The 25,285-nt window shown below is 43.9% G+C and overlaps 1 protein-coding gene across 1 annotated transcript in view; it reads left to right on the top strand.

Moving 5' to 3' along the window:
• met (MET proto-oncogene, receptor tyrosine kinase) overlaps nt 1–25,285 on the top strand; it is a 258,333-nt gene that overhangs the window by 178,003 nt on the left and 55,045 nt on the right. Inside the window, exon 12 of the mRNA XM_034175737.1 lies at nt 9,458–9,667. Within this exon, the coding sequence (XP_034031628.1) occupies nt 9,458–9,667 (210 nt within the window). The remainder of the gene's footprint in view (nt 1–9,457; nt 9,668–25,285) is intronic.

Raw genomic sequence — 25,285 nt, 5'->3', positions numbered from 1 at the left:
GCCAGTCAGTGCCGGTCCGGCTGTGTACATCCATAAAGACATAATAGCTGCTGCAATCCAGGACTTTTATTTAACACCAACAAAAGGAAGAGTTGCTGTTAGCCACAACTCAATCAAAAAAAAAAAACACCGTCTCACACCCCGAGCGGCTTCCCCCCTCCCGCTCCCCAAACTCATGAACAGTTAACCCTCGCATTACAACACTCTGTGATCAACTTGTCCAAGTCCAGCACTTGCTCCACAGACTGTATTGTTGGTGTGAATAGTGATGCCGATGGCCAGAGTGCGCTTATTTTCTGATCGCAATGCAGATGCCGTGCACGCACAACACGTGTGCAATGCATTCATAATACACCCATAATACTGCCGTGATCATCTCAATGTGTCGGATCAGTTTCCTCACTACATGCGTTATATAACCGTGATTGTTCATCATATATTCGCTATATATTATTAATATATCCGTAATTCATACTGGGACATTTGTTTTTGTTGCGGACGACAATGAACGCCCGCAATTTGTATACTCAATTCATGCACAATTAATCCTCTCCCCAGTGGGACAGGGCCCTAAGGAATTTAGGGATTCCATCATCTACAGTCTGTTGGGAAAGTGTAGTGACACGGACCCACAACAGGGGGCGTAAATGAACGGACAATAGAAGGAGTTAAATTAGAACACTTTACTGTTGTGAATGCCACAACCAAACACAGCAGATTACAGAATGTATACAAGTCAATCAATAAAGGTGTCGTGTGGGCAGGCTTGACGATAGGAGACGCCCGTCTGGAGACGAACCGGAACCACACGATTTCCACCGCCACCGAACCCGAGGGATACTGGAGCCGCCAAGTCCCGAAGTCCCCAGGTGGCCACCGTCTCGGCGTGTCGGATCTGGTACTGCTGGCGGAAAACAAAAACAGTCAAGTGTGGGTGTGTGTACACCCAGTAACAATTATGGTGGGAATTCCACCTCCACCTCTCACTCAATACGTGTAAGCAGTGATCCCTCAGAGGAAAAGAGTGCCGTCCTGCACTCACACAGCCTCCACAAACTAAGGACCGGTACTCCTGCAAACACTCACAATAGATTGATTAGTAGATTACCACAAAGGCTGAGGATATTACCTCTCGATGAAGATGATATCTCGGCGATGTGGTGGAGGTGTCTTCCTGCTTTTATTCCAGATGTGATGCAGATGATCAGTGACAGCTGTCATGGTTGATGGGTGACAGCTGTCACCTCGGTAGTTCCTGGAGGCGGCAGCGCCCTCTCGTGCCTGAAGCCCGCACTTCAGGCAGGGCGCCCTCTGGTGGTGGGCCAGCAGTACCTCCTCTTCTGGCGGCCCACACAACACAGTCCATAATATAATCAGAAAATTCAGAGAATGTGGAGAACTTCCTACATGTTCTACATGGCCGAAAGCCAACATTGAATGCCCTCAGGTGGCACTGCATTAAAAACCGACATCATTGTGGAGACAATCAATCAATCAATCAACTTTTTTCTTATATAGCGCCAAATCACAACAAACAGTTGCCCCAAGGCGCTCCATATTGTAAGGCAAGGCCATACAATAATTATGAAAAACCCCAACGGTCAAAACGACCCCCTATGAGCAAGCACTTGGCCACAGTGGGAAGGAAAAACTCCCTTTTAACAGGAAGAAACCTCCAGCAGAACCAGGCTCAGGGAGGGGCAGTCTTCTGCTGAGACTGGTTGGGGCTGAGGGAAAAAACCAGGAAAAAGACATGCCGTGAAGGGGGGCAGAGATCGATCACTAATGATTAAATGCAGAGTGATGCATACGGAGCAAAAAGAGAAAGAAACAGTGCATCATGGGAACCCCCCCACAATCTACGTCTAAAGCAGCATAACCAAGGGATGGTCCAGGGTCACCCGATCCAGCCCTAACTATAAGCCTTAGCGAAAAGGAAAGTTTTAAGCCTAATCTTAAAAGTAGAGAGGGTATCTGTCTCCCTGTTCTGAATTGGGAGCTGGTTCCACAGGAGAGGAGCCTGAAAGCTGAAGGCTCTGCCTCCCATTCTATTCTTACAAACCCTAGGAACTACAAATAAGCCCGCAGTCTGAGAGCGAAGCGCTCTAATGGGGTAATATGGTACTACGAGGTCCCTAAGATAAGATGGGACCTGATTATTCAAAACCTTATAAGTAAGAAGAAGATTTTTAAATTCTATTCTAGAATTAACAGGAAGCCAATGAAGAGAGGCCAACACGGGTGAGATATGCTCTCTCCTGCTAGTCCCCGTCAGTACTCTAGCTGCAGCATTCTGAACCAACTGAAGGCTTTTTAGGGAACTTTTAGGACAACCTGATAATAATGAATTACAATAGTCCAGCCTAGAGGAAATAAATGCATGAATTAGTTTTTCAGCATCACTCTGAGACAAGACCTTTCTGATTTTAGAGATATTGCGTAAATGCAAAAAGGCAATAGACATATTTGTTTAATATGCGCTTTGAATGACATATCCTGATCAAAAATGACTCCAAGATTTCTCACAGTATTACTAGAGATCAGGGAAATGCCATCCAGAGTAACGATCTGGTTAGACACCATGCTTCTAAGATTTGTGGGGCCAAGTACAATAACTTCAGTTTTATCTGAGTTTAAAAGCAGGAAATTAGAGGTCATCCATGTCTTTATGTCTGTAAGACAATCCTGCAGTTTAGCTAATTGGTGTGCATCCTCTGGCTTCATGGATAGATAAAGCTGGGTATCATCTGCGTAACAATGAAAATTTAAGCAATACCGTCTAATAATACTGCCTAAGGGAAGCATGTATAAAGTGAATAAAATTGGTCCTAGCACAGAACCTTGTGGAACTCCATAATTAACTTTAGTCTGTGAAGAAGATTCCCCATTTACATGAACAAACTGTAATCTATTAGACAAATATGATTCAAACCACCGCAGCGCAGTGCCTTTAATACCTATGACATGCTCTAATCTCTGTATAAAATTTTATGGTCAACAGTATCAAAAGCAGCACTGAGGTCCAACAGAACAAGCACAGAGATAAGTCCACTGTCCGAAGCCATAAGAAGATCATTTGTAACCTTCACTAATGCTGTTTCTGTACTATGATGAATTCTAAAACCTGACTGAAACTCTTCAAATAGACCATTCCTCTGCAGGTGATCAGTTAGCTGTTTTATAACTACCCTCTCAAGAATCTTTGAGAGAAAAGGAAGGTTGGAGATTGGCCTATAATTAGCTAAGATAGCTGGGTCAAGTGATGGCTTTTTAAGTAATGGTTTAATTACTGCCACCTTAAAGGCCTGTGGTACATAACCAACTAACAAAGATAGATTGATCATATTTAAGATTGAAGCATTAAATAATGGTAGGACTTCCTTGAGCAGCCTGGCAGGAATGGGGTCTAATAAACATGTTGATGGTTTGGATGAAGTAACTAATGAAATAACTCAGACAGAACAATCGGAGAGAAAGAGTCTAACCAAATACCGGCATCACTGAAAGCAGCCAAAGATAACGATACATCTTTGGGATGTTTATGAGTAATTTTTTCTCTAATAGTCAAAATTTTGTTAGCAAAGAAAGTCATGAAGTCATTACTAGTTAAAGTTAATGGAATACTCAGCTCAATAGAGCTCTGACTCTTTGTCAGCTTGGCTACAGTGCTGAAAAGAAACCTGGGGTTATTCTTATTTTCTTCAATTAGTGATGAGTAGAAAGATGTCCTAGCTTTACGGAGGGCTTTTTTATAGAGCAACAAACTCTTTTTCCAGGCTAAGTGAAGATCTTCTAAATTAGTGAGACGCCATTTCCTCTCCAACTTACGGGTTATCTGCTTTAAGCTACGAGTTTGTGAGTTATACCACGGAGTCAGACACTTCTGATTTAAAGCTCTCTTTTTCAGAGGAGCTACAGCATCCAAAGTTGTCTTCAAAGAGGATGTAAAACTATTGACGAGATACTCTAACTCCCTTACAGAGTTTAGGTAGCTACTCTGCTCTGTGTTGGTATATGACATTAGAGAACATAAAGAAGGAATCATATCCTTAAACCTAGTTACAGTGCTTTCTGAAAGACTTCTAGTGTAATGAAACTTATTCCCCACTGCAGGGTAGTCCATCAGGGTAAATGTAAATGTTCTTAAAAAATGATCAGACAGAAGGGAGTTTTCAGGAATACCGTTAAGTTCTTCTATTTCCATATCATAAGTCAGAGACAAGATCTAAGATATGATTAAAGTGGTGGGGTGGACTCATTTACCTTTTGAGCAAAGCCGATAGAGTCAATACTAGATTAAATGCCAGTGTTGAGGCTGTCATTCCAGCATCTGTGTGGATGTTAAAATCGCCCACTATAATTATCTTATCTGAGCTAAGCAGCTAAGTCAGACAAAAGGTCTGAAAATTCACAGAGAAACTCACAGTAAACGACCAGGGTGGACGATAGATAATAACAAATAAACTGTTTTTTGGGACTTCCAATTTGGATGGACAAGACTAAGAGACAGCTTTCAATGAATAAAGCTCTGTCTAGGTTTTGATTAATTAATAAGCTGGAATTGGAAGATTGCTGCTAATCCTCCGCCACGGCCCGTGCTCACGAGCATTCTGACAGTTAGTGTGAATCGGGGGTGTTGACTCATTTAAACTAACATATTCATCCTGCTGTACCCAGGTTTCTGTTAGGCAGAATAAATCAATGCGTTGATTCAATTATTATATCATTATCCAACAGGGACTTAGAAGAGAGAGACCTAATGTTTAATAGACCACATTTAACTGTTTTAGTCTGTGGTGCAATTGAAGGTGCTATATTATTTTTTCTTTTTGAATTTTTATGCTTAAATAGATTTTTGCTGGTTATTGGTGGTCTGGGAGCAGGCCACCGTCCCTACAGGGATGGGGTAATGAGGGGATGGCAGGGGGAGGAGAAGCTGCAGAGAGGTGTATAAGACCACAGCTCTGCCTCCTGGTCCCAACGCTGGACAGTCACAGTTTGGAGGATCCAAGAAAATTGGCCAGATTTCTAGAAATGAGAGCTGCTCCATCTAAAGTGGGATGGATGCCGTCTCTCCTAACAGACCAGGTTTTCCCCAGAAGCTTTGCCAATTATCAATGAAGCCCACCTCATTTTTTGGACACCACTCAGACAGCCAGCAATTCAAGGAGAACATGCGGCTAAACATGTCACTCCCGGTCTGATTGGGGAGGGGCCCAGAGAAACAACAGAGTCCGACATTGTTTTTGCAAAGTTACACACCGATTTAATGTTAATTTTAGTGACCTCCGATTGGCGTAACCGAGTGTCATTACTGCCGACGTGAATTACAATCTTACCAAATTTACGCTTAGCCTTAGCCAGCAATTTCAAATGTCCTTCGATGTCGCCTGCTCTGGCCCCCGGAAGACAATTGACAATGGTTGCTGGTGTCGCTAACTTCACATTTCTCAAAACAGAGTCGCCAATACCAGAGTTTGATCCTCGGCGAGTGTATCGTCGAGTGGGGAAAAATGTTAGAGATGTGAACGGGTTGACGGTGTACACGGGGCTTCTGTTTAGGGCTACGCTTCCTCCTCACAGTCACCCAGTCAGCCTGCTTTCCGACTGCCCGGGATCCGCCAGGGGGGAACTAACGGCGGCTAAGCTACCTTGGTCCGCACCGACTACAGGGGCCTGGCTAGCTGTAGAATTTTCCACGGGTGCGGAGCCGAGTCTCCAATTCGCCCAGCCTGGCCTCCAAAGCTACGAATAAGCTGCACTTATTACAAGTACCGTTACTGCTAAAGGAGGCCAAGGAATAACTAAACATTTCACACCCAGAGCAGAAAAGTACGGGAGAGACAGGAGAAGCCGCCATGCTAAATCGGCTAAGAGCTAGTAGCTACGCAACCTAGCGGATTCCTAAAAACACACAAAGTGAATAATGTGTAAATAATTTAGAGGTGATTCAGCAGAAGGAGTGCCCCAATCAAGGCACCAAACAGGCCATGAAGCAGCACAGGCAACGCACGACAACAGCGAACACACGACAACGGTGCTAAAATAAAATAAAAATCGACTAAACACACTGTGGAGCAGCACAGATAACGCACGACAACAGTGCTAAAAAAAAATAAATAAATAAAAAAATAAAAAATAAAAAAAAATAAAAACGAAAGCGTTAGCAAGCTAGTTAGCTTGCCAACGCTGACGAAAGTTAGCTGATAAAAGTGCTCCGTCGCGATGTTTCGACTGTTAGAGGTCTTCCTTAGGCGTTGGAGCACAGTAAAAAAGTAAAAGTAAAAAAAAGTAAAAAGGTAAAAAAGTAAAAAAGTCTTGAAAAAGACTGTTAGTTCAAGTCCAAAGCAGCAGGTAGCAGTCTCTGTGTAAACAGTCCCAACAGAGAGCCAAAATTCTGATGCAATCTCACTCCGAAGACCAAGTCAGCAAAGTCCACGTTCCGCTTCCTCAATGATACAATAGCACCAGATCAGAAGTATTTGATTTTTTTAAAATAGCGTCAAGAAAATTACATGATCAGCCAAGTAAAGGATCTTACTGCGTGGGCTCAGGAACACTTCAGAAAACCATTGTCAGTTAACACAGTTTGTCGCTACATCTACAAGTGCAAGTTAAAACTCTACCATGCAAAGCGAAAGCCAAACATTAACAACATCCAGATACACCGCCGCCTTCTGTGGGCCCGAGCTCATTTGAAATGGACAGACGCAAAGTAGAAAAGTGTGCTGTGGTCTGATGAGTCCACATTTCAAATTGTTTTTGCAAATCATTGTATTCTGTTTTTATTTACATTTTTCACAACGTCCCAACTTCATTAGAATTGGGGTTGTAGAACGTCAACACTTTCAAGTAATAGCTGAGCTGATTCTCTCATTTACTTATCTTTGTTCTTCGGATAATGTAAGATTGGTCCCTCCTAATCTATGCCTGCCATGATTAGCTATTTGATTTATTTTCTTTCTTTCTTTTATTACTTTGACACTTTCTTCCCTTCTACTCTCAATTACTCATATCTCACAGGGGCGAATACTCAATTCTAAAAATTATCATTCCTTAATCAAAGTTTATATATACATTTTGTGGAATCATCAGCATGTTATCATTATTATATTTGCCTATATGCTGGAATAAGGGAGAGAACTCTTCAAATTATTGTTCATTACTTCCCATTTCAATCATAGGTTATAGCTGCACATGAAGATATTTTTTAAACAAAATTACAAAGAATAAAGTTGCGTGCGCCTCATTAAAGATCAATAGAAAAGAGTGTTCAGGAGCGGAACATCGGAGTGGTACTGTGGAGGCCAGTTTACTTCAAAAATATTGGCCAATGAGCTATCCAGTAATATATAGACATCAGTGGCCAAACACCACTGATCTACACATGACAGGGATTAAAATGTTTGATTTTAGGGCTTACAAATGTTTTTGATCGTTAAACTTTGCTCACTTTACCAGAATAAAAATGTTATTGGACTGAAAGTTATCGGAACTAAATTTATCGGAAGATAATTGGTCCGATGATGGTTTTAAAAGTTATCTGAAAAGCTAATCCACTAGCAAAAACATTAGCTTCAATAATTATCGTTATTGGATTCGCTGAACAGTGCCCACCACTGTTGAAAATATAAAACTCTTCAGGCTGTTTATTGTACAAAAGCCATCTGAAGACTTTTTGCCCAAAAACCTTTTTCTCCAAACATAATAATAGCAGTGTTTATTTGTTGCACACACTGAATCAAACACCAACGACCTTCACGAGACAGTCAGAGTGCTGTTTGTTGTGTTCACAGACTGCAAGAAGTGCATGGAAATCTACCCCACACACACACACACGGCACAGAAACTCAAGGACACATTTACCTTTGTAGACCTCAAGATAAACACACATTATCATTGCATGTTACCATACTGCAAACATCACTGATCAACACACTGTTTGTTCTGAGCACACCTGTGTAGGAGCTGAAGACCAGCAGAACACCGTCACGCACATATTGACATTTACGCTGAATAAACTCTCATGAATTTCTCTTTTGTGAAAACAATCCACCACATCCTGGTCCAACTGACAGCTCCGTTTGAAAGCCTGTCCCTCAGAAGGCCGTGGTCACACCAGGGATTTATGGAGCACATTTTATTTGCATGTCTTCACCAATAGTTTCTGTTGGACGTACAGTGGTATGTTGACTTTAGCCGCATCCTGAAACCGCTGTCCTGTTGCCAGCTTGGAGATAACGCACTCATTCGCTCATCTTCAACCGCTAAGTCCAATTAAGGGTCGCAGGGGGTGGCTGGAGCTTGGAGATAACTCACACACAAAAATACACCATTACAACTGCAAAGTTACAATATTTAGGAAGAGCATTCAGGACGATCAATAACTGGGTAGTAGCTCAGTGTAATGAGCACACGGCGGAACACGGTGTTAGCTTATGTTCAAGCTAGTGATGCATTAGCTAAAGAGCTATTAAGCTCAGTTTCTACTCTAAAGTTTGTTTGTTTTTTAATTACATGAATGGAAGGTGTTGTTTGGTTGTTTGTTTACTAAGCTTATAATGGTCTGCACACAACATCAGTGTGTCATATGGCAGCCACCTCCAGTCTGACTCATTTACCAAATTTAGGGAAATCAGTGGATTACATTTAAGGGAATGAACGTCTGTGTGATCACTGTGAAGGTTGTGCTGCACTGATGAAGTGAAAACAGTGTTTCTGTTGTTCACACACTTTAACACGTGTATCGTCCGACTAAAGCACATCACTGTAGGAACACGGCCTGTCGAAATGAAACAACACTGATGCAATTCTGCTGGAGACTGAAAACAAAGTTCCACCGTAGTAAAACAAGACATATAGTGTTTTTTAATTTTCTTTACATACTTCCTGCTAGCTGGGCTGAATCCAGCTTAGCATAAAACGCCGTCATGCCCTCGGGCCCTTCTGTAAATGCCACAGCAGCTGGAAATGGGTGGTGTCCCATATAATGTGAAGTGCATAAAAGAAGCTGACACTCTTGAGGATTACTGCAGAGATGTTCGTATTGAGTGAAGAGCTGGAGGGTAGACTGTTGTGTTGTCTAATCATCCAGCATGTCTGTCTGTACTTTAATGGGCCAAAATATCCCCAAAACCAATGAAATATGAGTAAGAACTGTGGTCTTCATGGGGCTTTTACCCAAACAACTGGTTTTAGGGTGAAGATCTAAATTCAGATGAGCTCCATGACAGGAGCCTAATGATCCTTTATGTTTCTGTCTGGACCTTATTCAGTATGTGTGTACACATACCACCCGAATACAGGTGTTTCTGGGTAAAAAACACACATGTTGGTTTCAGAATCAGGACTTGGAGCAGTTCTAATCATGATAGTGATGCAGTATCTCAGTATACTGTAAAGCCTGGCTGTGTTGTTTCATTTAATGTTTGTGTTCTTCGCTCCGTCTGTCCTCCAGAGCTGTGTGTACGGTGAGAACGGCACCTCCATCCAGTGCACGACACCCTCACTGGCCAAACTGGGGCTGCAGCGACCAATAGTCACCAAAGTGTATTTTGTCCTGGATGGCTTCCACACCTCACAGTGGGACCTGGTCTATGTTGATGACCCCCTCTTCCAGGACCCTAAACTCACATCCAAAGACAACAAGAGCATCGTGGAGCTCAAGGTGAGACAGATCGTTTGGTGAACCAGCAAAGCATTCCGCGTTTATGTTGTCAGCTGTTAACAGTTTGTCATAGAGGAGACTGTCACTCTGAACAACATCAGATACACCAAAACAAAGGTCACAGCTCAAGTTCTGCTATGGTGCAATGCAGGTCAGAGGTCACAGCCGCTTACAAAACAGCATGTGTAGATTTGGTCTGCATTGATTAATTGTCCTATTCAGTACCACTGCTGCAGAGCAGAGACTTTTCCACACAAGGTTTCAAACTCAAGTTTCCCATTGTGTAGGCCTTGGAATTTTTGAATGCAGCTAAAACCTGTAACATTACAAAAGAGCAGCAATTTAAGATTAAAATCAGACACACAACACACTAGGAGTCATGCAACGCTGCACTGAACTTAATAAATACAGCGAATGCAGCCACACACACCTGGTTAAAAAAAAAAGCGTCACACCCAGCATCATTTTCATTATTGTCTATCTTTCTCTGTCTATCTTTGTGTGTGTGTGTGTGTGTGTGTGTGTGTGTGTGTGTGTGTGTGTGTGTGTGTGTGTGTGTGTGTGTGTGTGTGTGTGTGTGTGTGTGTGTGTGTGTGTGTGTGTGTGTGTGTGTGTGTGTGTGTGTATCTCTCTCTGTCTATCTGTTTTTGTGTGTGTGTGTGTGTGTGTGTGTGTGTGTGTGTGTGTGTGTGTGTGTGTGTGTGTGTGTGTGTGTGTGTGTGTGTGTGTGTGTGTGTGTGTGTGTGTGTGTGTGTGTGTATCTATCTGTCTATCTCTCTATCTCTCTATATACACTCAACAAAAATATAAACGCAACACTTTTGGTTTTGCTCCCATTTTGTATGAGATGAACTCAAAGATCTAAAACTTTTTCCACATATACAATATCACCATTTCCCTCAAATATTGTTCACAAACCAGTCTAAATCTGTGATAGTGAGCACTTCTCCTTTGCTGAGATAATCCATCCCACCTCACAGGTGTGCCATATCAAGATGCTGATTAGACACCATGATTAGTGCACAGGTGTGCCTTAGACTGCCCACAATAAAAGGCCACTCTGAAAGGTGCAGTTTTATCACACAGCACAATGCCACAGATGTCGCAAGATTTAAGGGAGCGTGCAATTGGCATGCTGACAGCAGGAATGTCAACCAGAGCTGTTGCTCGTGTATTGAATGTTCATTTCTCTACCATAAGCCGTCTCCAAAGGCGTTTCAGAGAATTTGGCAATATATCCAACCAGCCTCACAACCGCAGACCACGTGTAACCACACCAGCCCAGGACCTCCAAATCCAGCATGTTCACCTCCAAGATCGTCTGAGACCAGCCACTCGGACAGCTGCTGAAACAATCGGTTTGCATAACCAAAGAATTTCTGCACAAACTGTCAGAAACCGTCTCAGGGAAGCTCATCTGCATGCTCGTCGTCCTCATCGGGGTCTCGACCTGACTCCAGTTCGTCCTCGTAACCGACTTGAGTGGGCAAATGCTCACATTTGCTGGCGTTTGGCACGTTGGAGAGGTGTTCTCTTCACGGATGAATCCCGGTTTACACTGTCCAGGGCAGATGGCAGACAGCGTGTGTGGCGTCGTGTGGGTGAGTGGTTTTCTGATGTCAATGTTGTGGATCGAGTGGCCCATGGTGGCGGTGGGGTTATGGTATGGGCACGCGTCTGTTATGGATGAAGAACACAGGTGCATTTTATTGATGGCATTTTGAATGCACAGAGATACCGTGACGAGATCCTGAGGCCCATTGTTGTGCCATACATCCAAGAACATCACCTCATGTTGCAGCAGGATAATGCACGGCCCCATGCTGCAAGGATCTGTACACAATTCTTGGAAGCTGAAAATGTCCCAGTTCTTGCATGGCCGGCATACTCACCGGACATGTCACCCATTGAGCATGTTTGGGATGCTCTGGACCGGCGTATACGACAGCGTGTACCAGTTCCTGCCAATATCCAGCAACTTTGCACAGCCATTGAAGAGGAGTGGACCAACATTCCACAGGCAACAATTGACAACCTGATCAACTCTATGCGAAGGAGATGTGTTGCACTGCATGAGGCAAATGGTGGTCACACCAGATACTGACTGGTATCCCCCCCAATAAAACAAAACTGCACCTTTCAGAGTGGCCTTTTATTGTGGACAGTCTAAGGCACACCTGTGCACTAATCATGGTGTCTAATCAGCATCTTGATATGGCACACCTGTGAGGTGGGATGGATTATCTCAGCAAAGGAGAAGTGCTCACTATCACAGATTTAGACTGGTTTGTGAACAATATTTGAGGGAAATGGTGATATTGTGTATGTGGAAAAAGTTTTAGATCTTTTGAGTTCATCTCATACAAAATGGGAGCAAAACCAAAAGTGTTGCGTTTATATTTTTGTTGAGTGTATATATTTGTGTGTCTGTCTGTCTATCTGTGTGTGTGTGTGTGTGTGTGTGTGTGTGTGTGTGTGTGTGTGTGTGTGTGTGTGTGTGTGTGTGTGTGTGTGTGTGTGTGTGTGTGTGTGTGTGTGTGTATCTCTCTATATATATCTGTGTGTCTGTCTGTCTGTCTATCTCTGTCTATCTCTATATATATATTTGTGTGTGTCTGTCTGTCTGTCTATCTCTCTCTGTCTATCTGTGTGTGTGTGTGTGTGTGTGTGTGTGTGTGTGTGTGTGTGTGTGTGTGTGTGTGTGTGTGTGTGTGTGTATCTGTCTATCTCTCTCTGTCTATCTGTCTATCTCTCTATATATATCTGTGTGTGTGCGTCTGTCTGTCTATCTCTCTCTGTCTATCTCTCTATATATATCTGTGTGTGTGTCTGTCTGTCTATCTCTCTCTATATATATCTGTGTGTGTGTCTGTCTGTCTCTCTCTGTCTATCTGTCTATCTCTCTATATATATCTGTGTGTGTGTCTGTCTATCTCTCTCTGTCTATCTGTCTATCTCTCTATATATATCTGTGTGTGTGTCTGTCTGTCTATCTCTCTCTATATATATCTCTGTGTGTGTGTGTGTGTGTGTGTGTGTGTGTGTGTGTGTGTGTGTGTGTGTGTGTGTGTGTGTGTGTGTGTGTGTGTGTGTGTGTGTGTATCTCTGTCTATCTCTGCGTCTGTCTGTCTCTGTGTTTGTCTATCTCTCTATATATATCTGTGTGTGTGTCTGCCTGTCTATCTCTCTCTATATATATCTCTGTGTGTGTGTGTGTGTGTGTGTGTGTGTGTGTGTGTGTGTGTGTGTGTGTGTGTGTGTGTGTGTGTGTGTGTGTGTGTGTGTGTGTGTGTGTGTGTGTGTGTGTGTCTGTCTGTCTATCTCTCTCTGTCTATCTCTGTGTCTGTCTATCTCTGTGTCTGTCTGTCTCTGTGTCTGTCTGTCTCTCTCTCTCCCGGTCCATTTTTGCAGCTCTTCTATGGTTAAGATATTTGTGGCTTTTTATTTAAACACTCACATGCGTTTATTTCTGACAACTGTTTAAAATATGTATTTACTTCATGGAACTGTGCACCGTCACTTGAATATTCCTTTGGAATGTGCATGGCAACATTCTCCTGTGTTCCACCGCCATTGTGAGTGTAAACAAAGTTATCGGCAAGCCAGTCCAGTTCTCACATTCTATACGACCTGACAGAGTGACCTCATGCACTTATACTTCACAGTAATGTTCCAGGTGATTATTGTGGTGCTTATGACCCCAATAGTTTGGGCTTGTATTGTTCATGCTGTGTTCATGGGAAATTATTCTTTTTCACACACTGTAGTGTGATTACTGAGTTTACAGCAGTAACATGTAACATTACTGGGTTACAGACAAATGTAATGTGACTAATGTAATATGTTATTTGTAATGAGTTAAACCCAACACTGGTATATACAACCCCACTTCCATGCTATGTTTACCATGGAATTGGGTACCACTGTGTTACATCACCTTTCCTTCTAACAACACTCAATAAGCGTTTGGGAACTGAGGACACTAATTGTTGAAGCTTTGTAGGTGGAATTCTTTCCCATTCTTGCTTATGGCTTCAGTTGTTCAACAGTCCGGGGTCTCTGTTGTCGTATTTTGAGCTTCATAATGCGCCACACATTTTCAGTGGGCAACAGGTCTGGACTGCAGGCAGACCAGTCTAGTACCTGCACTCTTTTACTACGAAGCCACGCTGTTGTAACACGTGCAGAATGTGGCTTGGCATTGTCTTGCTGCAATAAGCAGGGACGTCCCTGAAAAAGACACTGCTTGGATGGCAGCATGTGTTGCTCCAAAACCTGGATGTACCTTTCAGCATTGATGGTGCCATCACAGATGTGTAAGTTGCCCATGCCATGGGCACTAACTTACCAGGAGGACACAACATCCATTATTTCCAAAAACAATTGAAATGTGGACTCATCAAACCACAGCACACTTTCACTTTGCGTCCGTCCATTTCAAATGAGCTCAGGCCCAGAAAAAGCAGCGGCATTTCTAGATGTTGTTGATGTATGGCTTTCACTTTGCATGGTAGAGTTTTAACTTGCACTTGTAGATGTAGTGATGAACTGTGTTAACTGACAATGGTTTTCTGAAGTGTTTTTGAGCCCACGCGGTAAAATCCTTTACACAATGATGTTGGTTTTTAATGCAGTGCCACCTGAGGGATCAAAGGTCACGGGCATTCAATGTTGGTTTGCGGCCTTGCCGCTTACATGTAGAAGGTTCTCCAGATTCTCTGAATCTTCTGATTATATTATGGACTGTAGATGATGGAATCCCTAAATTCCTTGCAATTGAATGTTGAGAAACATTGTTCTTGAACTGTTAGGCTATTTTTTCACGCAGTTGTTCATAAAGTGGTGATCCTCGCCCCATCTTTGCTTGTGTACGGCTAAGGCTTTTAGGGATGCTCCTTTTATACCCAATCATGACACTCACCTGTTTCCAATTAGGTGTTCTTTGAGCATTCATCAACTTTTCCAGTCTTTTGTTGCCCTGTCCCAACTTTTTTCAAATGTGTTGCAGGCATCCATTTCAAAATGAGTAAATATTTGCACAAAAACAAAAAAGTTTATCAGTTTGAACATTAAATATCTTGTCTTTGTGGTGTATTCAACTGAATGTAGGTTGAAGAGGGTTTGTAAATCATTGTATTCTGTTTTTATTTACATTTTACACATTGTCCCAACTTAATTGGAATTGGGGTTGTAAATAATGGGTGGACACAGTAAGCATTTGTACAATATATAGGAACACAACAGAAACAGATAAGGATGTTGTGAGGTCTCAGTGGATGTGGAGAAAAATGGTCTAATTTTGGACATGTTCAAAAAATTCACAATCAGGATGTGGTTGAATCGCAGTAAGAAGATCATAAAGGTGTAGTGATAATGTAGTAATTAAGTAAAACCTAGCAGTACCTAGCAGCTACTCTTCCAGCAGCCATGTCAAGCTGAGGATGTGTGTGTGCCTGTGAGACTAATGTGCAGGTCACTGTTTATGAAGCTGAACCACAGGCAAACAAAAAGCCATTCTTGCCTATCTCCTTGTGCAAGTTGAGGTTTGCTTCAAAGCATGTGTCCTGCACACACTTGTACATGCATGTGCAGAGTATATTTGAGTTTGTATGTAATAGAGACAGGCATGTTTGGTGGGAAAGTTGTTTTTCTGACTGTAGTTTGTTGTTGAACCTACATGTGAACACAAGAAAACTTGCAGAAAGAATGAAAAACCACAGTGTGAAGCCCAGCACTGATGAGGACAGACACAGTCTGTGGTATGTGTGCAGCGCAATCTGACTGCTTGCAGTAACAACGCTTTAAGAAGAAACTGGATATGTTATGCATGTGCTCATGCACATGGTAAAAATTTAGTGGGAACGTGTCGAATGCTGTGAGAACATGGCAGGGACATAGTCAGAATGAAGTATGGACTTGAAAATGGCACATTTATCCATTTGCATGACGTCTCTGCAGGATGCAGTGCGGTCTTCATGGTCTTCCTCTGAGTGTGGCGGGGCCCTTAGGCTTCCACACTTTTATTTTGCTAATTACCATCACCCCATTCACCCCACACTGACTACAATAAAGAATGGTCAAATCTGCCAGAAGGTGCTCCATCACTGAGCTTCCAGCTGCACCTGTTCACACGGCGTTTGATTGTGGTCCGACTGTGGTTTCATGATTGCATGACGAGCAGTCTCATTGTGAAGCACCAGTCAACCTGTTCTTCTTATAGTCAGGGTTAAAGCACTTTGCCTTCCACTCCACACACACATGCACAGTCATGGTCCAGGTCACATGGGGAAGGAAACTATACTGTAACAAAAACAGGAAGTGGATGTAGAAGTGTGTTTCCCATGGTTTCCACCCTGACCTCGACTGGCTCATGTCTGTCCCGTCTCTGTGTTCTCTCTGTTGGCGTGCATTGTTCTGCCGGCCGCGGTCAAAGCTCCTGACATATTAATGCCCCTTCTCAAACAGTCCCCACGGCCTGCTTCAAGAAAACAATGTCATACATTTTCTTTCCTTTTCTTTCCTTTTTCTTGTCGACTGCAGTGCGATGGTTACTAACAGCTGTGCTAAACGGCTCGCAAGGGATCCATGCCATTTCTTTTTTTTCCCCACTCTTTTCCCAGACATAATCCCGGCCCCACTCTTACATCTAGCAGTCAGTGCTCCTTGTTTGCTCCCCTTTAGTGCAGACAACCCCCAACAATTTGGACCAAAAGGAGCGGGTGATACCCAACAATTCAGTGAAACAAGCTTCATTTAATGCCATCTGATAACCCTGCACTGAAACGGTCTCCAGTAAAGGCCCTAAGCTGGGCTCACGTAGCCAGATCTGATAAGTGGTGTGCACTGAAACAGATGGAAACATAACTTTGACGGACAGGTCTGGCAGCACATGAAGGAACCTGGCTGTGGTCCTTGGCTTGTGTCCAGGCTCTTATCGGTGCTGATCACTTCACAGGAGTGTGAAGTGTGCACCATGTCCAATTATCATTGTACCAGATTATTTACAGTGTCTACGGTGGCTTTTATAGGTGCACTGCATCCTCACACACACTGGATCCACTCATTTGCTGCTTTTATTGTCTTGATGGCAAACAGTTGCAGACGGTGGATGAACTGGTGGTGTGTATTGTAGTTTGGATCCCGACAACGTACACTGTGAGTGCAGCAACAGGTGCCAGTCTCCACTCTGTGTCAAATTGGAAAATCCCAAGCTGTCACGCTAGGAATGTGATCATTCTCTTTATTACCTTGTGTGTGTGTGTTTAGGTACATGTGAATGTCCACATTGGCTGCACATGTCACACACGCAGAGGCTCACAGTGTTTCTAAATCCGAACAACACATTTTGTGAGCTGCACATTGAAACAAATGAACACATGAACTGTGTAACTCTCACCAGTACAGGCAGGTCATATTTATTTTTATAAATATGACCTGCAGGACTAAATACTGACACAAATGAACCAACGAGTGAAAGTAAAAAAAAACCTCAAAAAAGCCACGTGGGTGAATAGAACCAAAAACATCATAATACTACTAATCAAACTAAAAGGAGAACCACAACATAACTAAGTACAAAACCAAGGAAGAAAAGGCAGAAAACTAACATGGAACTCAAAGATGTAAATGAGTGTAAACAGGGACACCACAGGACTGAGAGACATGGACACAGGTCTGAAACACAATGACAATTAATACAAGGACACAGACAGGGCACAGACCACAAAGGCAACTAACACAGACCACAGAAACAGAGGACAGACCAAAAAGGCAACTAACACGGACCACAGACACAGAGGACAGACCACAAAGGCAACTAACATGAACCACAGACACAGACAGGGCACAGACCACAAAGGCAACTAACATGGACCACAGACACAGAGGACAGACCACAAAGGGAACTAACATGGACCACAGACACAGACAGGGCACAGACCACAAAGGCAACTAACACGGACCACAAACAAAGAGGACAGACCACAAAGGCAACTAACGGGGACCACAGACACAGAGGACAGACCACAAAGGCAACTAACATGGATGACAGAAACAGAGGACAGACCACAAAGGCAACTAACACGGACCACAGACACAGACAGGGCACAGACCACAAAGGCAACTAACACGGACCACAGACAAAGAGGACAGACCACAAAGGCAACTAACATGGACCACAGACACAGAGGACAGACCACAAAGGCAACTAACATGGACCACAGACACAGACAGACTGCAAAGGTAACTAACACAGACACAGAGGACAGACCACAAAGGCAACTAACACGGACCACAGACACAGACAGACTGCAAAGGCAACTAACACAGACACAGAGGACAGACCACAAAGGCAACTAACATGGACCACAGACACAGAGGACAGACCACAAAGGCAACTAACATGGACCACAGACACAGAGGACAGACCACAAAGGCAACTAACATGGATGACAGAAACAGAGGACAGACCACAAAGGCAACTAACACGGACCACAGACACAGACAGGGCACAGACCACAAAGGCAACTAACACGGACCACAGACAAAGAGGACAGACCACAAAGGCAACTAACATGGACCACAGACACAGAGGACAGACCACAAAGGCAACTAACACGGACCACAGACACAGACAGACTGCAAAGGTAACTAACACAGACACAGAAGACAGACCACAAAGGCAACTAACATGGACCACAGACACAGAGGACAGACCTCAAAGGCAACTAACACGGACCACAGACACAGAGGACAGACCACAAAGGCAACTAACACGGACCACAGACACAGACAGACTGCAAAGGCAACTAACACAGACACAGAGGACAGACCACAAAGGCAACTAACACGGACCACAGACAAAGAGGACAGACCACAAAGGCAACTAACGGGGACCACAGACACAGAGGACAGACCACAAAGGCAACTAACATGGATGACAGAAACAGAGGACAGACCACAAAGGCAACTAACACGGACCACAGACACAGACAGGGCACAGACCACAAAGGCAACTAACACGGACCACAGACAAAGAGGACAGACCACAAAGGCAACTAACATGGACCACAGACACAGAGGACAGACCACAAAGGCAACTAACACGGACCACAGACACAGACAGACTGCAAAGGTAACTAACACAGACACAGAGGACAGACCACAAAGGCAACTAACACGGACCACAGACACAGACAGGGCACAGACCACAAAGGCAACTAACACGGACCACAGACAAAGAGGACAGACCACAAAGGCAACTAACATGGACCACAGACACAGAGGACAGACCACAAAGGCAACTAACACGGACCACAGACACAGACAGACTGCAAAGGTAACTAACACAGACACAGAGGACAGACCACAAAGGCAACTAACATGGACCACAGACACAGAGGACAGACCTCAAAGGCAACTAACACGGACCACAGACACAGAGGACAGACCACAAAGGCAACTAACACGGACCACAGACACAGACAGACTGCAAAGGCAACTAACACAGACACAGAGGACAGACCACAAAGGCAACTAACACGGACCACAGACAAAGAGGACAGACCACAAAGGCAACTAACGGGGACCACAGACACAGAGGACAGACCACAAAGGCAACTAACATGGATGACAGAAACAGAGGACAGACCACAAAGGCAACTAACACGGACCACAGACACAGACAGGGCACAGACCACAAAGGCAACTAACACGGACCACAGACAAAGAGGACAGACCACAAAGGCAACTAACATGGACCACAGACACAGAGGACAGACCACAAAGGCAACTAACACGGACCACAGACACAGACAGACTGCAAAGGTAACTAACACAGACACAGAGGACAGACCACAAAGGCAACTAACATGGACCACAGACACAGAGGACAGACCTCAAAGGCAACTAACACGGACCACAGACACAGAGGACAGACCACAAAGGCAACTAACACGGACCACAGACACAGACAGACCGCAAAGGAAACTAACACAGACCACAGACACAGAGGACAGACCACAAAGGCAACTAACATGGACCACAGACACAGAGGACAGACCACAAAGGCAATTAACACGGACCACAGACACAGAGGACAGACCATAAAGGCAACTAACACGAACCACAGACACAGAGGACAGACCACAAAGGCAACTAACACAGACCACAGACACAGAGGACAGACCACAAAGGCAACTAACATGAACCACAGGCACAGAGGACCGACCACAAAGGCAACTAACACGGACCACAGACACAGAGGACAGACCACAAAGGCAACTAACATGAACCACAGACACAGACAGGGCACAGACCACAAAGGCAACTAATATGGACCACAGACACAGAGGACAGACCACAAAGGGAACTAACACGGACCACAGACACAGACAGGGCACAGACTACAAAGGCAACTAACACGGACCACAGACACAGAGGACAGACCACAAAGGCAACTAACGGGGACCACAGACACAGAGGACAGACCACAAAGGCAACTAACATGGATGACAGAAACAGAGGACAGACCACAAAGGCAACTAATACGGACCACAGACAAAGAGGACAGACCACAAAGGCAACTAACATGAACCACAGACACAGACAGGGCACAGACCACAAAGGCAACTAACACGGACCACAGACAAAGAGGACAGACCACAAAGGCAACTAACATGGACCACAGACACAGAGGACAGACCACAAAGGCAACTAACACGGACCACAGACACAGACAGACTGCAAAGGCAACTAACACAGACACAGAGGACAGACCACAAAGGCAACTAACATGGACCACAGACACTAACACAGACCACAGACACAGAGGACAGACCGCAAAGGCAACTAACACAGACCACAGACACAGAGGACAGACCACAAAGGCAACTAACACGGACCACAGACACAGAAGACAGACCACAAAGGCAACTAACACGGACCACAGACACAGAGGACAGACCACAAAGGCAACTAACACAGACCACAGGCACAGAGGACAGACCGCAAAGGCAACTAACACGGACCACAGACACACAGGACAGACCACAAAGGCAACTAACACAGACCACAGGCACAGAGGACAGACTGCAAAGGCAACTAACATGGACCACAGACACAGAGGACAGACCACAAAGGCAACTAACATGGACCACAGACACTAACACAGACCACAGACACAGAGGACAGACCGCAAAGGCAACTAACACGGACCACAGACACAGAGGACAGACCACAAAGGCGACTAACACGGACCACAGACACAGAGGACAGACCACAAAGGCAACTAACACGGACCACAGACACAGAGGACAGACCACAAAGGCAACTAACACAGACCACAGGCACAGAGGACAGACCACAAAGGCAACTAATACGGACCACAGACACAGAGGACAATGTTCCAAGCCACAGTTGATTTATTCTGATTTGACTTTGGAAAGCAGTGTTGGCCTGAGGATTATAGGTTAACATGTGTATCAGTTAACATGAGAACTATCTGACAAAGGGGACTGGTTTCAGGGTTGACCTGTTGGGTTTTAAATGCTTGAAATTTTAGTGAATTCTGTGTGCTTGATTTCAGATGGATCCAGACTTTTAGAGATCTTTTTTTGTATAATGAGAATCTGCCTAAATCAGTTCTGCAAGCATTTGTGGGTGTTTTCCTTTGAACTTTGTCCCATCTAGTGGAGTCAAGCTGCCTGAGAGAACCCCAAATCTCACATCCATATAATGCAATTGACACAATCACACTGTCAAACGTTTTGCACCAGATTCTAATTGGAGTTTGTGTTTGATGGAGATTCCATTTGACTGCATAAAGAGCTCTTGGTGCTTCGTCTTCCGCTGTCAGGTTAAAACTTCCTGAGGCACCACACTTTAGGCCAAGACAGTAATAGTGTGTAGAGTGCTCAAGAGCAGTGTTTCCTAGAGTGAAAGGTCGCTGAGATCTGGTTTCTTTTTGAAGATTTGGTTTTGGCCAGATTAGCTGTCAGGGCCCAGTTCTGACAGTCCTTCTCAAGCAGATCCAGTGCTGCTGTAGTTCTGGTTCTGTGGGTGACAGCAGCACCATAGAACAGACACTTGACTTCAGTATTGTTCAGAGTGAGTCCAAAGTTTGCAGATTGTTCAAGTGTCACCGCTAACTGTTTGTATGTATCCACCCTGTCCCACAGCTCTGAATGAACTTTCACTGTCCATGGGCCTTTTTTCTGCAGACCCAGCAAAAAAGTTATTTGTCATTTGTTTCTTCATTTTCTCATTGAGTTTTGCTCTTGTTAACCAACAAACGACAAACTTCTTTCCTTGATATTTTTGTTTGCCATCTTGGGAGAAGGATTGTCGTGAATTTGTGACTCATCGTTGTACTGACAGCAACACCGATTTTCACAACACAAGTCAACATCTGTCAGATAAATTTATTGCATAAAAAGCAAAACTCGCGATCTGCTGGATGCGGCGTTGTGGAGCGTCATTCAATCCGTGGCTGCTCCTGACTCACTGCTATGATGATTTCCACTCAAGCTTTTATTTGTTTATTTGCCTTTGACCAAGACATGATAACATCAGTAAACTGTTTCCAGTGTGTTGTTGATTTAATCTTTTCATAAAATGAATGTGAATGAGTATAATTTTCCTTGTGATATGTAGTTTTTCCAGGAAAATAAGCAGCAAAACACAAGCAGGACATTTCAGTCATGTTCCCCTGCTTCTTAAGGGTTTTTGCAGCATTGGTCAGTCCAGTCCACGGCCCAGAGGCTGTGGACCTGTTATAGAGTACATTCCTCGACTTTTCCACAGTCTGGGACTAAATCATTCTCCTCCTGAACACTTCTCAGCCTCTGTTACAGAATGAATCCATTTTATTAATATACTCAACAAAAATATAAACGCAACACTTTTGGTTTTGCTCCCATTTTGTATGAGATGAACTCAAAGATCTAAAACTTTTTCCACATACACAATATCACCATTTCCCTCAAATATTTTTAACAAACTAAATCTGTGATAGTGAGCACTTCTCCTTTGCTGAGATAATCCATCCCACCTCACAGGTGTGCCATATCAAGATGCTGATTAGACACCATGATTAGTGCACAGGTGTGCCTTAGACTGCCCACAATAAAAGGCCACTCTGAAAGGTGCAGTTTTGTTTTATTGGGGGGGATACCAGTCAGTATCTGGTGTGACCACCATTTGCCTCATGCAGTGCAACACATCTCCTTCGCATCATCCGTGAAGAGAACACCTCTCCAATGTGCCAAACGCCAGCGAATGTGAGCATTTTCCCACTCAAGTCGGTTACGACGACGAACTGGAGTCAGGTCGAGACCCCGATGAGGATGACGAGCATGCAGATGAGCTTCCCAGAGATGGTTTCTGACAGTTTGTGCAGAAATTCTTTGGTTATGCAAACCGATTGTTCCAGCAGCTGTCCGAGTGGCTGGTCTCAGACGATCTTGGAGGTGAACATGCTGGATGTGGAGGTCCTGGGCTGGTGTGGTTACACGTGGTCTGCGTTTGTGAGGCTGGTTGGACGTACTGCCAAATTCTCTGAAACGACTTTGGAGACGGCTTATGGTAGAGACATGAACATTCAATACACGAGCAACAGCTCTGGTTGACATTCCTGCTGTCAGCATGCCAATTGCACGCTCCCTCAAATCTTGCGACATCTGTGGCATTGTGCTGTGTGATAAAACTGCACCTTTCAGAGTGGCCTTTTATTGTGGGCAGTCTAAGGCACACCTGTGCACTAATCATGGTGTCTAATCAGCATCTTGGTATGGCACACCTGTGAGGTGGGATGGATTATCTCAGCAAAGGAAAAGTGCTCACTATCACAGATTTAGACTGGTTTGTTAACAATATTTGAGAGAAATGGTGATATTGTGTATGTGGAAAAAGATTTAGATCTTTGAGTTCATCTCATACAAAATGGGAGCAAAACCAAAAGTGTTGCATTTATATTTTTGTTGAGTGTAATAACAGTGCAGTATGTGACACTGTAAGAAACAGGCCATTCTGTATTAAAAATGCTGCTCACAGTGTTGAGTAACATATTCAAAGCAGGATGTATTGATTTGCTGCTTTTACTCAAGGAATGTTCACACAATTTTCCACAATGGCAGTAACATATGTCTACTCTTAAGACGACAAGGTGTGAGTGCAAATTAATTTTCAACATGTGAAATCTGTGCTGAGATTTGGTTGACTTCCTGCAGTAAACTTTGCCTCAGGCTGCACAAACCTGCACAGGATCACTTGTTGTCAGTGCTCCCCTGCGTCAAATCATTTCTGCAATTACATGCACATCACTTCACAAGTATGCATGAGTACACACCATACAAGTTCCATACAAGTGCAATAAAAATTGGATCCGGTTTGTTTTTTTATTTTGGGCAGAAATCACAATGCTACCTTCTCATTGTGTAATGTGCAGCATTTTTCAAACACTGAGCCTCCCTGAGCATTTTAATAATCTTCAGTGCTACACTGGAGGATTCTGACTTTACCCTTCAGACAGGCGTAAACTGTGATTAGCACTCCCTGATGTTCCTCAGTGCACACTGACTGACGAGGTCTGACCTTTGCTGTGAAACAGGATCTGGTTCGCTCACACAGTATCATTAAAACATGTTTTGTGGTTTGAACTGAAGGAACATTAAGACTGCTTTTAAACAGGGGAACTTCTATGCATGAGACCCTTTTTGTGCTTTTAAATTAGGAACTACTGTACCTTACGTCGAACTACATTCAGGTCCATAAGTCTTTGGACAGTCTTGTAGCTTTGCTTCTACACACCACCACAATGGAGTTGATATGAAATAATCAAGACGTTCTTGTAGCATAGACAAGCCATTTATGGCCCCTTCACACAAAACACGAAGTTGGGCGAAAGACGCAGAAACTGGCCGAAAAAGAGGGGAAAAAATGAATTGGCAAACCACAAAAAGTTCCACCTGCTGTCGGGAGACACACGGTCGGGAACAATCCCGCAACGATGGTCTTGTGCACGCGTGCACAAACAGTGCAAGGACGTCATCATGCTCAGGCAGCAGCAGCAGCAGCAGCAGCAGCAGCAGCAGCGATTACATGCTGGACATATTATTTCTGCTGTGCATAAATCAACAAAAATGTGTGAGCACAAAACATAACATCATAAGAACATTAAATGTATTGTTTAAATGTAAGACAGTCATGTTACTGGCCATGATTTTGTTCTCATTGTAAAAAAAAAAAACACACACAAAAAAAACACAGCTGCACTTTTTAATATTTAATTCCTGTTGTAAAGAGCAGACAATACAAGAATTATCCTCCTCCTGGGCAGTAGTGAACTGAAATGGATGATTTTTTTCTTTCTTTCCTTTTTTTTTACATGAATGACCTGATGCCCTAGTATCATGAACACATGAGCCGGCAGAGCCCTCTGTCCAGCACACACTGAAGCACTGCTGACCGCGTTGCAAAGGTGACCTGTGGTTTTATTAATTACAATGGAAGGAGAGCCCGCCGATGCACGTGCCTCATGGTGGCATCTCGTTAGGTGATATTCTGCATGGCATGATATGTTTCACCAAATGTGCGAGCGATGACGCCTCGGTCATGTGCAGC

Source organism: Thalassophryne amazonica, chromosome 8 (genome assembly GCF_902500255.1).
Source record: "Thalassophryne amazonica chromosome 8, fThaAma1.1, whole genome shotgun sequence".
NCBI lineage: Eukaryota > Metazoa > Chordata > Actinopteri > Batrachoidiformes > Batrachoididae > Thalassophryne > Thalassophryne amazonica.
Note: the sequence above shows the minus strand (reverse complement) of the source record. Positions and strands in the feature narration are given on the sequence as shown.